Source organism: Coregonus lavaretus, assembly GCF_964263955.1.
Source record: "Coregonus lavaretus genome assembly, chromosome: 14".
NCBI lineage: Eukaryota > Metazoa > Chordata > Actinopteri > Salmoniformes > Salmonidae > Coregonus > Coregonus lavaretus.
In genome coordinates, this window is record NC_140001.1 from 42,974,452 (window position 1) to 42,990,182 (window position 15,731).

Genomic DNA, 15,731 nt, shown 5'->3' on the forward strand with positions numbered 1-15,731 from the left:
TTACTCTCCTTTATGCTAATAAACACCAGCTGTGATACAAAGTAGTGGTCTTTATTGACTGTTCTACACTCCAGTGTATATCTGTCTGACAGGCAGTAGTGGTAGTGGCACAGCCTGGCAACACAATTCATTAGAGAGCTGGGCAATACTGTCAAAAATCCATATTGCGATAAATTGACTAAATTGATGCGATAACGATAAATAGAATGATAAGTTTATAACATTAATGTGCACCACAGTTTGTTTTATTATCCTTTACAACTATTACTACTAGTTTGATAGTTGTAGCCATCAATTGTCCCACTAACAATCACCCATATTAGCAAACTCATTTCATTTCAAAGGCTACTTATCATAATGAACGATATCAGCAAAATGCCTGAGATAAGTGATTGGTATGGTCGGTGTTGATCCTTTTCGGTTTATCCTCCCAGCTCTAATTCATTACTCTCTTTTATTCTGATAAATACTAGTTGTAATACAAGGTACTGTTCTTGGTTTTGTTCATCTAAGACCTTAACCTACATGAATTACTAATGTTGAGTAAGTTTGATGTGCTACTTAGAATGCCCTGGTCTTTTAGAGTAGACATTGATCACCGCAGTAGGCTATATTATGTCACTTCAAGAGAGAAACGGATTAAATGAGACATGAATATATATGTTCTATCAGTGGGTAAAATACAAAAGATCGCCAAATCAGCCAATAGATGGTATGGGCATACTCTAGAACACAACCATCCGTGTATATCATCATGACAAAGTATATATTTCGCTTAGATGTGCTCAATCTAGATAGAGTACCAAATTATTCAACTTAGTTTCTCCTTCAAGTACCATCTCGCAATACGCCCTGTGTGTCTGTGGGAAACGTGGGAAAGGGCCTTTGTTGCTATAGCAACATACTCTGCACTCGCTCTGGGCAGAGGCAAACTGCAAGTTGAACTCTGTGAGACAGACTCCTAAATTGATAGTGCAGTTTGTTTAGGTAAAAGCTAGCAACTCTGAACAAAAATATAAACGCAACATGCACCAATTTCAAAGATTTTACTGAGTTACAGTTCATATAAGGAAATCAGTCAACTGAAATAAGTTAATTAGGTCCTTAATCTATGGATTTCACATGACTGGGAATACAGATACAGAGGCTTGCGAAAGTATTCACCCCCCTTGGCATTTTTCCTATTTTGTTGCCTTACAACCTGGAATTAAAATAGATTTTTTGGGGGGTTTGTATAATTTCATTTACACAACATGCCTACCACTTTGAAGATGCAAAATATGTTTTATTGTGAAACAAACAAGAAATAAGAAAAAAAAGAACTGAAAACTTGAGCGTGCATAACTATTCACCCCCCAAAGTCAATACTTTATAGAGCCACCTTTTGCAGCAACTACAGCTGCAAGTCTCTTGGGGTATGTCTCCATAAACTTGGCACAACTAGCCACTGGGATTTCTGCCCATTCTTCAAGGCAAAACTGTTCCAGCTCCTTCAAGTTGGATGGGTTCTGCTGGTGTACAGCAATCTTTAAGTCATACCACAGATTCTCAATTGGATTGAGGTCTGGGCTTTGACTAGGCCATTCCAAGACATTTAAATGTTTCCCCTTAAACCACTCGAGTGTTGCTTAAGCAGTATGCCTTGGGTCATTGTCCTGCTGGAAGGTGAACTTCCGTCCCAGTCTCAAATCTCTGGAAGACTGAAACAGGTTTCCCTCAAGGATTTCCCTGTATTTAGCGACATCCATCATTCCTCCAATTCTGACCAGTTTCCCAGTCCCTGCCGATGAAAAACATCCCCACAGCATGATGCTGCCACCACCATGCTTCACTGTGGGGATGGTGTTCTCGGGGTGATGAGAGGTGTTGGTTTTGGTTTTGCTTAGTGGTGTTACAGACTCTGGGGCCTTTCAGAACAGGTGTATATATACTGAGATGATGTGACACTTAGAATGCACACAGGTAGACTTTATTTAACTAATTATGTGACTTCTGAAGGTAATTGGCTGCACCAGATCTTATTTAGGGGCTTCATAGCAAAGGGGGTGAATACATATGCACGCACCACTTTTCCATTATTTCTTTCTTTGAATTTTCTGAAACAAGTTATTTTTTTCATTTCACTTCACCAATTTGGACTATTTTGTGTATGTCCATTACATGAAATCCAAATAAAAATCAATTTAAATTACAGGTTGTAATGCAACAAAATAGGAAATACTTTTGCAAGGCACTGTATACATCTGTTGGTCACAGATACCTTTAAAAAAGAAAGTAGGGGCGTGAATCAGAAAACGACTCAGAATCTGGTGTGACCACCATTTGTCTCATGCAGCACAACACTGTTGATTGCGGCCTGTGGATTGTTGTCCCACTCCTCTTCAACGGCTGTGCGAAGTTGCTGGATATTGGCGGGAACTGGAACACGATGTCATACACGTCGATCCAAAGTGTCCCAAACATGCTCAATGAGTGACATGTCTGGTGAGTATGCAGGACATGGAAGAACTGGGACATTTTCATCTTCCAGGAATTGTGTACAGATCCTCACGTCATGGGGCCGTGCATTATCATGCTGAAACATGAGGTGATGGCGGCGGATGAATAGCAGGACAATGGGCCTCAGGATCTCATCACGGTATCTCTGTGCATTCAAATTGCCGTCGACAAAATGCAATTGTGTTCATTGAACGTAGCTTATTCCTGCCCATACCATAACCCCACTGCCACCATGGGCACTCTGTTCACAACGTTGAGCAAACCGCTCGCCCACAAGTCTGCCATCTGCCCGGTACAGTTGAAATCTGGATTAATCCGTGAAGAGCACACATGTCCAGCATGCCAGTGGCCATCAAATGTAATAATCTGCCCACTGAAGTCGGTTACGACGCCGAACTGCAGTCAGGTCAAGACCCTGGTGAGAACGACGAGCACGTAGATGAGCTTCCCTGAGAATGTTTCTGACAGTTTATGCATACATTTTTCGGTTGTGCAAACCTACAGTTTCATCAGGTGGCTTGTCTCAGACAATCCCGCAGGTGAAGAAGCCGGATGTGGAGGTCCTGGGCTAGCGTGGTTACATTTATTCTGCGGTTGTGAGGCCGGTTGGACGTAATTCTCTAAAAACGACGTTGGAGGCGGCTTACGGTAGAGAAATTAACATGAAATTATCTGGCAGGCAACAGCTCTGGTGGACATTCCTGCAGTCAGCATGCCAATTGCACGCTCCCTCAAAACTTGAGACATCTGTGGCATTGTGTTGTGTGACAAACTGCACATTTTAGAATGGCCTTTTATTGTCCTCATCACAAGGTGCACCGGTGTCATGATCATGCTGTTTAATCAGCTTCTTGATATGCCAAACCTGTCAGGTGGATGGATTATCTTGGCAAAGGAGAAACGCTCACTAACAGGGATGTAAACAAATTTTGCAAAAAATGTCTCGCTCTTTTATTCTGCTCATGAAACATTGGACCAACACTTTACATGTTGCGTTTATATTTTTGTTCAGTGTACTTCACATGCTGATAATGTCTTTGGTAGTATTGTGTGTAGCTACGTTTGCTAGCTAGCTAGACAGCCCGGAGAGAGCACTGCATTGTGGGTTTTGTAGTCGACTTGAGCTACAACAGATTTCCACAACGATTTTCACATTGCTACCAACCTTGTTATAACGACAAAATGAAACGTTTTTTCCCCCAATATCCTTTTCACATATTAGTGCTATTTAACACTGTTTAACACTGTTAATCACAGGAATTAGTGGTTTGGGGTGGATTATCCCTTTAAAGAACATAATGATGAAGTAGTAATATTGCAGTAATCAATGGTTACTTTTCATATTAGTCACTCATGACAGACCGTTAGATTTGGTTCTGGGTGCTGAGATTACTTTCATAAAGCCTAAATCAATTTCTCACTATATTAGGATCCAGATATTTTCCACTACAACCTGCTGAAGTACAAATTAATATAGGATTAAACTTTCACCTTATTTCTTCAATTACCTTTCTTCAATTACCTAGTAACATTTTGAGAGGATAATAGCTTTCTATTGGCTTACTGGTGGATGAATCATCCAGGATCATGTTTCTCATACCTTTCCATAAACTTAACTTTTCCAACATTTCTATGGGCTTATTGTATGGGCTTAACACCTCTCTCTTTGATGGGAAAGAAGCAGAAAAGGTTCTCAGTCTCACCCTGATGGGAAAGTAATTGATGCCGTACATCTCCAGGTCCTGAGCTATTTTTAAGTACTCCATCTCAGCATCTTCCCTGGGTCAGGAGAAGAGAAGATGAGATCAGAACATCATGTGTCAAGAGAGAGCGAGAGAGAGAGAGACACCTCTTTCTAACTCATGCATAATTATGTGTATTAGAGTGGTGGTTCCCAACAGTCCTCGAGTTCCCCCAACAGTACACATTTTTACTGTAGCCCCGGACAAGCACACCTGATTCAACATCAGCAGGGGGTTTCACACTAACGTAGAGTGTAATTCCCTGAATGCACTTGAGAGGTCACACGCTGTGGTTTAGGCAGATAAACTAATTCTGCTGCAGCCTCAAACAGCCAGTTACGTTGTAATCTAGTGATGAAAGTAAATTTAAGCAGTTTTCTTTTTTCTCTTTCTAGGTTGTCAGATCGGACTCTTCTTCTGGGTCATCTCCAGTTAGAAACAACATTTGCATACTTTGACAAAAACCACGACGTTGACGCTCGTTTCACTTTTATCTGATGTTCTTTTGATGTGGCTGGCAAACAAAAGCAAGAGGGTAGATCCACAAGTTTGCTCTTATGCGCGCCTTCTTTGGTGTTAGCCCGAGTACATAGGCCTAACTCTAAACAACGGAGGAAAAAACTCCTATACATAAGCACTGAGAACTGTCCGAGAATCAATGAAGACAGACACCTTATCCCTAGACAGGTATATGACATTGCAGTTTTACCTTGTCCTCCCTCTATGCTCAGCATAACAAGCAGTGATTCTCTCCTCCCACATCTCTGCTGTCATTTGGTACAGGTTGATCACCTAAAAAACAGAGGATACGTAGTCAAAACAATCACTCAAATGTTTTATGCAAAATGTATGCGGGACAATAATGAAAACATGCCTTTGTCCATGTGTTCCATGAAATCCAAGGAAAACTTTATTACCGTCATTGATAATGTCCTTAACATTTCTGGCAGAAATGAAAACTACTAGGTTACTACGGTGGTGCTTATGCATTGCAGCTAAAAGAATAATGGCAGTCACTCACCCTCTTTGGTAGGAGTTCCTCTTGAGCAAGAAAGCCTGGTTTGTGGACATTGGGGTCATAGTCTCCATACTGCAAAGTCAAGAGAGAAAAAGCAGTTAAAAGGTAATGGTCAGGCCAGGATAACAGCCAATAGAGATAATATGATAGTATATTTCTATCCTTTTATGAAGTTTATGATTAAGATAAGTATTAAGTATTAAAATGAGAGATGAAGGAATCGGTCAAAATGAACAGGGTCAGTCTTCCATCAACACACAGACTAATTTACTTGCAGCTCACACACACACACACACACACACAAACAGCTCCCTGGTTGTCAGGAAATTGTGTCATTACATGTCATTAAGATATGGCTCAGAAATTATTGAGAGGAATAACAATGGACGAGAGAAGAAGGGAATGTCAAATACCATCAGTGGTGGTATCAAAATGATTCACTGACACAGAAATTACCTCCCCCTGGGCTAGGGAAAACTGTGGTAGTTCCTTTGTGTGTGTGTGTGTGTGTGTGTGTGTGTGTGTGTATGTATGTGTGTGTGTGTGTGTGTGTGTGTGTGTGTGTGTGTGTGTGTGTGTGTGTGTGTGTGTGTGTGTGTGTGTGTGTGTGTGTGTGTGTGTGTGTGTGTGTGTGTGTGTGTGTGTGTGTGTGTGTGTGTGTGTGTGTGTGTGTGTGTGTGTGTGTGTGTGTGTGTGTGTGTGTGTGCGTGTGTGTGTGTGTATGTGTGTGTGTGTGTGTGTGTGTGTGTGTGTGTGTGTGTGTGTGCGTGTGTCACACACATTCAAGTCTGTAATCTCTCTACAGACCAGAGGCTACAAACAATAACTAGTTGGATGGAAGAGAATAGTATTGTGTGAGGGCAGCAGTCAACATCAGTAACATCTTTGCTGTCTTGCCAGTCCACTCTCTGGAAGTTTCTCTGACAGCCAAACACGTAAGCTGACATGGGACTGCTGGCCAGAGAAAAGGCCTGCACTCGCAATTCTACGTCTTAACTACTCAGACAGACAGGTAGACAGACAGGGAGACAGACAGGGAGAGAGTTTCAGGACTGGTACAAAAGGCCAAAGGAAATGGGTCTAAAATTAGTGTAAGGACCAGAAACTGATGAGACCTGATGATAACAGCTACCACCAACCATTTAGCTTTCATCAGTCGGAACTGAATGTGAGTTTATACTTGGTAACTAGGGAATCATGCTTAATGGCAAATTCATCATCATTCGGAAAAGGACACAGGAGTAGTTTTGGAAGTGTGTTGGATGTTTTGGATACTATTGGTTGTTGTAGTTGAATGGAAGGTGTGTTGTTACTGTATTTCAATTCTTAACCTTGAATTGCATGAACCTAATCAAGACATCAAGACATTAATCGACAAGAATCCCTTTACTAAGATGAGGTGACAATACGCCAATTTAAATCATCGATGTCAGCTGCCAGAGCAGCAATGCAGACTAGTAATAACTGGTCGATCGTATCTCAGACCAACTCTCTGTATTGTATTCTATTAACACAGTGGGGTTACAATGCAGGCTGCTTGGTGTGTCACACACACTCTCTATACTCCACTAGCTACCCCTCTCCTCTCCTTCTGCTACCCCTGCTCTCCCTACAGCCATTGAGTGTACGCCTGGCCAGGTAACTCCCTGCGTTTTATGAAGCAGCTGTTGCTTGAAAATTCCCTGTCAACATTTCTCTGGTGCGAGGTGCCCTGCAGAATACCAAACAGCAAACACGAGTCTATCCTGCACCGCCTAGCAGAATGAGATACATTAGCCTACACACATATACACACACACGTGCATGCACATACACACCAATAAATACACACACACACACACCTTCTGCTTCCTCTAATCCCTTTATCAGTCTGCCCACCTTCAATCTCTCTCCATCTCTTGCATGTCAATTAAGCTTTCCACTGCTTATGATGTTCAGTGGTATCTGCTGTCATTGAAATCAGATTACAGATCTTAAATCTGTAAGTCTGTACGATTGCCCTTATCTCAACCTGCCTATAGGCTAAATCATGCCAGTTAGAATCACTCGTCTTTTCCCCGCTCACTTCGCCTTCATTTTCTTTATAGAGAACATCTCATTCCACACACACACAAGTGATGGGGGAGGGGAAATCGATGTAGTTACATATCTCAATATTATTATTATTATCGATTTGTACAAAATTATAATAATAAACAATGTTTGTTTTTTGCTAGGTAGCGTTAGCTAGCGCTAGTCAGCGATACCTGTGCCAAAACCCATGTATTTTTTATCCTATAGCTTGTTCTCCATCTTTAAAAAAAATTGTGAGCCAACATGTTTTCTGCATTTTTATTTCCATGACTGATCAAAACTAATTTTCTAATTCTCTCTCGTCTCTCTGCAGCAGAATATAGTCAGCAATATGTTTGGAACATCAAATTGCAATACATATAGAATCACAATACATTTCGTTTTGGCACCTAAGTATCGTGATAATATCGTATCGAAAGATCCCTGTCAATTCCCAGCCCTAACACACACACACACACATACGACTGCTCAATAGCTATCTAAATAGCTAACAAAATGGCTACACTTTCACCCTTATATTTTATTCTCTATGCACACTCACAGGGCCCTACACACTTACACACACTGCTACTCTGTTTATCATACAGTGGAGAAAAAAGTATTTAGTCAGCCACCAATTGTGCAAGTTCTCGCACTTAAAAAGATGAGAGAGGCCTGTAATTGTCATCATAGGTACACGTCAACTATGACAGACAAAATGAGGAAAAAAAATCCAGAAAAACACATTGTAGGATTTTTTATGAATTTATTTGCAAATTATGGTGGAAAATAAGTATTTGGTCAATAACAAAAGTTTCTCAATACTTTGTTATATACCCTTTGTTGGCAATGACACAGGTCAAACGTTTTCTGTAAGTCTTCACAAGGTTTTCACACACTGTTGCTGGTATTTTGGCCCATTCCTCCATGCAGATCTCCTCTAGAGCAGTGATGTTTTGGGGCTGTCGCTGGGCAACACGGACTTTCAACTCCCTCCAAAGATTTTCTATGGGGTTGAGATCTGGAGACTGGCTAGGCCACTCCAGGACCTTGAAATGCTTCTTACGAAGCCACTCCTTTGTTGCCCGGGCGGTGTGTTTGGGATCATTGTCATGCTGAAAGACCCAGCCACGTTTCATCTTCAATGCCCTTGCTGATGGAAGGAGGTTTTCACTCAAAATCTCACGATACATGGCCCCATTAATTATTTCCTTTACACGGATCAGTCGTCCTGGTCCCTTTGCAGAAAAACAGCCCCAAAGCATGATGTTTCCACCCCCATGCTTCACAGTAGGTATGGTGTTCTTTGGATGCAACTCAGCATTCTTTGTCCTCCAAACACGACGAGTTGAGTTTTTACCAAAAAGTTATATTTTGGTTTCATCTGACCATATGACATTCTCCCAATCCTCTTCTGGATCATCCAAATGCACTCTAGCAAACTTCAGACGGGCCTGGACATGTACTGGCTTAAGCAGGGCGACACGTCTGGCACTGCAGGATTTGAGTCCCTGGCGGCGTAGTGTGTTACTGATGGTAGGCTTTGTTACTTTGGTCCCAGCTCTCTGCAGGTCATTCACTAGGTCCCCCCGTGTGGTTCTGGGATTTTTGCTCACCGTTCTTGTGATCATTTTGACCCCACGGGGTGCGATCTTGCGTGGAGCCCCAGATCGAGGGAGATTATCAGTGGTCTTGTATGTCTTCCATTTCCTAATAATTGCTCCCACAGTTGATTTCTTCAAACCAAGCTGCTTACCTATTGCAGATTCAGTCTTCCCAGCCTGGTGCAGGTCTACAATTTTGTTTCTGGTGTCCTTTGACAGCTCTTTGTTCTTGGCCATAGTGGAGTTTGGAGTGTGACTGTTTGAGGTTGTGGACAGGTGTCTTTTATACTGATAACAAGTTCAAACAGGTGCCATTAATACAGGTAACGAGTGGAGGACAAAGGAGCCTCTTAAAGAAGAAGTTACAGGTCTGTGAGAGCCAGAAATCTTGCTTGTTTGTAGGTGACCAAATACTTATTTTCCACCATAATTTGCAAATAAATTCATTACAAATCCTACAATTTTCTCATTTTGTCTGTCATAGTTGACGTGTACCTATGATGAAAATTACAGGCCTCTCTCATCTTTTTAAGTGGGAGAACTTGCACAATTGGTGGCTGACTAAATACTTTTTTCCCCCACTGTATATCCTGATGCCTAGTCACCTTACCCTATACATATCTACCTCTATCGATCCAGTATCACTGCACATTGTAAATATGGTACTGGAACCGACTCTGTATATACACTGAACAAAAATATAAATGCAACATGTAAAATGTTGGTCCCATGTTTCATGAGCTGAAATAAAAGATCCCAGAAATGTTCCATTCTCACAAAAAGCTTATTTCTCTCAAATGTTGTGCACAAATTCGTTTACATCCCTGTTAGTGAGCATTTCTCATTTGCCAAGATAATCCATCCACCTGAAAGGTGTGGCATATCAAGAAGCTGATTAAACAGCATGATCATTACACAGGTGCACCTTGTGCTGGGGACAATAAAAGGCCACTCTAAAATGTGCATTTCTGTCACACAACATAATGCCACAGGTTTTGAGGGAGCGTGCAATTGGCATGCTGACTGCAGGAATGTCCACCAGAGCTGTTGCCAGATAAGTTTATGTTCATTTCTCTACCATAAGCTGCCTCCAATGTCGTTTTAGAGAATTTGGCAGTACGTCCAACCGGCCTCACAACCGCAGATGTATGTGGGAACTCCTTCAAGACTGTTGGAAAAGTATTCCATGTGAAGCTGGTTGAGAGAATGCCAAGAGTGTGCAAAGCTGTCATCTCGTAACCGACTTCAGTGGGCAAATGCTCACCTTCGATGGTCCACTGGCACGCTGGAGAAGTGTGCTCTTCACGGATGAATCCCGGTTTCAACTGTACCGGGCAGATGGCAGACAGCATGTATGGCGTCGTGTGGGCGAGCGGTTTGCTGATGCCAACGTTGTGAACATAGTGCCCCATGGTGGCGGTGGGGTTATGGTATGGGCAGGCATAAGCTACGGACAATGAACACAATTGCATTTCATCGATGGCAATTTTAATGCACAGAGATACCGTGACGAGATCCTGAGGCCCATTGTCGTGCCATTCATCCACCGCCATCACCTCATGTTTCAGCATGATAATGCACGGCCCCATGTCGCAAGGATCTGTACACAATTCCTGGAAGCTGAAAATGTCCCAGTTCTTCCATGGCCTGCATACTCACCAGACATGTCACCCATTGAGCATGTTTGGTATGCTCTGGATCGACGTGTACGACAGCGTGTTCCAGTTCCCGCCAATATATAGCAACTTTACACAGCCATTGAAGAGGAGTGGGACAACATTCCACAGGCCACAATCAACAGCCTGAACTCTATGTGAAGGAGATTTGTCGCGCTGCATGAGGCAAATGGTGGTCACACCAGATACTGACTGGTTTCTGATCCACGCCCCAACCTTGTTTTTTTTAAGGTACCTGTGACCAACAGATCTGTATTCCCAGTGATGTGAAATCCATAGATTAGGGCCTAATGAATTCATTTCAGTTGACTTATTTTCTTATATGAACTGTAACTTGAAATTGTTGCATGTTGTGTTTATATTTTTGTTCAGTATAGTATGCTTACTTACTTTATCGTGTTCTTCTTATTTCTATGTCTTGTGTGTTTTTGTTCTACCTTGTTATTTTTTGTATTACATTGTTGATTATTTCATTGTTGGGGTTAGAGCTAGCAAGAAAGGCATTTCACTGTACTTGTGCATGTGACATTAAAACTTGAAACATCAACTCCCTTTCTTTCGATCTCCTCTGCCCTTCACTTAGTCCGTTAGATACAAGGTGAGGTCCCAACATAGCCCGATATCTCAGTATATCTATCTTTTCCTACACAAAAACAACCCAGGTGGACAGAGAGAATGGAGAAAGGTCACCCTGCCACCAATCTCTCACCAACCTATAACAACCTCCCATTATGTGAAGTCAAGTTAAGCAGATCAATTCAAAGATAATCAAAGCGGACTGCTGATACACTGAGAGCATGTTCCCGTTTCTGCCGTGTCTAGTTCAAATGATCTGACAGGAGAGGAGAGGAGAGGAGAGGAGAGGAGAGGAGAGGAGAGGAGAGGAGAGGAGAGGAGAGGAGAGGAGAGGAGAGCCGGCCTGATGTGATTTGTGTATAAGACGTGATGTGTCCCAAATGGCACCCTATTCCAAATATAGTGTACTACTTTTGACCAGAGACATATGGCCCTGGTCAAAAGTACTGCACTATAAAGGGAATCTGGTGCAAATTGGGATTCAGGCATGGTCAACGGTTGTCCTCTTTGGGGGAATCTGGAGACAGACAGGTTTGGAGTGATGCAATCCTTCAGCAGAATGGTGAGAGGAAGTGGGGATGTTCATTTGGAGAGTCTTTCTTTTGCAAATGACAAACCAAGGCTTCCTGTCTGGAGTTTCATTGAGCTTGGCCCTGTATTTTTCATTTACATTTTACATTTTAGTCATTTAGCAGACGCTCTTATCCTGAGCGACTTACAGTTACTGAGTGCATACATTTTTCATACTGGCCCCCCGTGGGAATCGAACCCACAACCCTGGCGTTGCAAACGCCATGCTCTACCAACTGAGCTACAAAGGGCTTTCAATTATAGATGGATGGATGGATGGATGGATGGATGGATGGATGGATGGATGGATGGATGGATGGATGGATGGATGGATGGATGGATGGATGGATGGATGGATGGATGGATGGACTGACTGACTGACAGATGGACGGGTGAGTGAATGGAATGGACAGATGGATGTGTGGACAGACAGGTTTATTGATTGTAAGAGGAGAGAACAGAGAGTTACAGTGATACAGACCTTGGCCTGGACGGCATAGGAGGCCAGCAGCACCGAGGCTTCAGGAGGGCAGTATATCTCCTCTTCCAGGATCTTATTCTTTACCTGAATGGAAACAAAAAAAGAGATTGACAAAATCGGACCTACACTGTAAAAAATTACTCTTTGGATGAACCAAAAAACAATTACTTCAACTGGTTACCAGTAAATTGAAAAATATTACATTTATTGAAACAAAATATATGATTCAACACCAACTGTTTTATTTGATTATTACAAAAGCTGTATTTCAAGTTGCAACCTACTTATTTCAACACAACTGACTTTTCCTCTTTGGTTAAACCTGATAAATAACAAATACAAACTAATATTTTATGTAAATACAATGCATTCGGAAAGTATTCAGACCCCTTAACTTTTTCCACATTTTGTTACGTTACAACCTTATTCTAAAATTGATTAAATTGTTTTTTTCCTCATCAATCTACACACAATATCGCATAACGACAAAGGAAAAACAGGTTTTTAGACATTTTTGCAAATGTATTAAAAAGAATGATGGAGGCCAATGTGTTTTGGGGGACCTTCAATGCTGCATAACTTTTTTGATAACCTTCCCCAGATCTGTGCCTCGACACAATCCTCTCTGAGCTCTACGGACAATTCCTTCGACCTCATGGCTTGGTTTTTGCTCTGACATGCACTGTCAACTGTGGAACCTTATATAGACAGGTGTGTGCCTTTCCAAATCATGTCCAATCAATTGAATTTACCACAGGTGGACTCCAATCAAGTTGTAGAAACATCTCAAGGATGGAAACAGGATGCACCTGAGCTCAATTTCGAGTCTCATAGCAAAGAGTCTGAATACTTATGTAAATAAGGAATTTCTGTTTTATAGTTTTTATAGATTTGCAAAAATTTCTAAAAACCTGTTTTCCACATTATGGGCTATTGTGTGTAGATTGATGTGGAATGTGATTTATTTAATCCATTTTAGAATAAGGCTGTAACGTAACAAAATGTGTGTCACGAACGTTGAGAGACGGGTCAGACCAAGGTGCAGCGTGAAAAGCGTACATGTTTATTAAACTCAATAAACATAAACAAAACAAGAAACAACGTAAAGTGAAGTCCTCAGGCTATACACATACAAGCCTAACACGGAACATAAACAAGATCCCACAACCCAGGCAGGAAAACTGGCGGCCTAAGTATGATCCCCAATTAGAGACAACGAGCGACAGCTGCCTCTGATTGGGAACCACACCCGGCCAAACATAGAAATACAAATACTAGAATGTCCACATAGAAATTCCCACACAAAATATTCACACCCTGACTCACCAACTAGCCAACTCTATGTCAGGGCGTGACAATGTGGAAAAAGTAAAGGGGTCTGAATACTTTCCGAATGCACTGTACAACCCAGCTCACTTTTTAATTTAGAAATACTTATGCAAATGTATTAAATAGTGTTACAAGCAATTCAATAACTTCCCTGTTAACCAAGACATTTAATTGGTTCAAATATATTTTCTTTACACAAGACTTTTGCATGTAAAAGCCACAATATTATAACCAAGCATAGGATACATTAACATAGAAAGCTTATCAGGCTCTTTTGTAACACTTGCCCTTATTTAAGTATCACTACAGATGCTGGCAGTGTACAAGTTTACATTTGATTATACCACAGCATTGTTGAATACTCATATCTGATTGACTAGAAGGGCATTCTAGAATGGACATTAAAACCAGATAACGAACGACTGGGTCTGTAAATATCAAACTAATCGAATGAACGACTGGGTCGCATCTCCAGCAACCAGAAGATGATAAATTATTTATTTGCTTATAAAAATTTAAATATCAACAACAAATAATATTTATACCGGTAAATGTGTGCTTTCATATTCTTTTCTTTGGCAACTGTGGTATAAGCAGGATAAACACCTCCGTTCTGTACATTAACTTGGAAATAATCATCCATTATTTCTAAGGTAATATAGAACGTCTGCATTTATCCCTTACATGACATTCACTCTCACGGGTGGCCAAAACTAACAAACTGAAAGCCACGCACCCAATAAACTACGCCGCCAACTCTTCGGATAAAAAGCAACCTTGTCCTAGAGAAATGTACACTGTTATCAAAATGTCATGCAAGGGTAAGCCTACACGGAACACAGCCTTTATTTTAAGTGTTTCTAAAAAAAATAATGGGAAAAGTGAATGGTGGAAAAACGATTGGAACCATTTCCCTGGATAAGAGAAGGACGGTATGACAATATGAAAATCTGGATACCACCCAAGCCTAATTCAGACACACTGAATAGAATATGTTGAACAAACCAAAGTGTACATTTTAATCATTCCAATCAGTAAAAGCACTTCAGATTAACAACAGCGTTGTCCCACTTTTTACAGTGTAATAATGTCCCTATAAGCCTACACCAACTTGGGTAGAACTTTTTGGGCTCCACTCTGCTCTCCCCCACATTCCTATTCCTCGATTGAATATGTCAACACTGGAACACAGGAACCATTGATTCATTTGACCATTCTTTTGTCAGATAAGTGATTGAGAAAAGAAAAACTATTTTAGCAGTAGTTAACAAACTTTTATAGTAGTTTTCCATGAAGGCATATAGTATGTCATGCACAGATGGTGCTCAGGCTGGGGATGTGAATCTCTTTGTTGCTTTACAGCAGTCATCCAATTTGACGTTAGTACCGAGAAAACATAATTAAAACATTTTGCCATATGGGTTTGACTGTGTCTGAAATTCCGTTTGATGTTTTTCACACAGCTTAGCTATCACTGCTACATGGATGAGTTCAAAGTTGTTTGAAAGTAAGACGTCAGCAACATAGCCATTTGGACTGCGAGCACAAGCCAACTTTCAGGCTCTGGTCAAAAGTAGTGCACTTTAAAGGGGAATAGGCTGCCATTTGGGACGCAAACAGAGAGACAGGGAGGTTGATGGCTTCTCATAAACAGTAATCCGGCTGTCAGTCATGCTTACGACACTATCTGAACATGGGAGAAGGGGGAGCCGTGCTCCCACATCATGGGAATTCATGAGAGTAATACGGAGACAAGCTTTTACAAGCGTTTAGTCTTTTGAATTCTTGTCCCTTTCCTTTTTGCAGCATCCATTTTAAATGGATGTTGTTGTTGTTCTTCATTTGTCTCCTGGATGTTAGGCTATACGGCACGGGCATCTAAATCGTTTTCTTTGTGGCAGGTGAGTTCTCTCTTTAAAACCTCAACAACTCCTTGGCTAAATGCTTTAGAACAGATTAAGGACTGAACATGTTTTACTCACATCCATCCGAGATACAGTAAGTACCTACCTGCATTCCAATACTGAGGACGGAGAGATAAGAAATATAAATAAACAAATTGTTGTCTTTAGCCGTGTAACAAATCCAGCACAATGGACAGGAGTATTTCTTTCTTTCTTTGAAATTTTGCAGGATGAAAGCTGTTGAGATGCACCATCTCGTTTCTGAAGAGGGTACAAAGGA

At 41.3% G+C, this 15,731-nt stretch overlaps 1 protein-coding gene across 2 annotated transcripts in view; it reads right to left on the reverse strand.

Moving 5' to 3' along the window:
• nf2a (NF2, moesin-ezrin-radixin like (MERLIN) tumor suppressor a) overlaps positions 1-15,731 on the reverse strand; it is a 59,434-nt gene that overhangs the window by 35,756 nt on the left and 7,947 nt on the right. The window contains exons 4-7 of one of the 2 annotated variants that reach the window (XM_084177327.1): positions 12,219-12,302; positions 5,263-5,331; positions 4,951-5,033; positions 4,203-4,278 (exon numbers count right to left, since the gene is read on the reverse strand). In XM_084177327.1, coding sequence (XP_084033453.1) covers positions 4,203-4,278; positions 4,951-5,033; positions 5,263-5,331; positions 12,219-12,302 — 312 coding nt within the window. The other variant, XM_084177328.1, reaches the window with a different exon arrangement.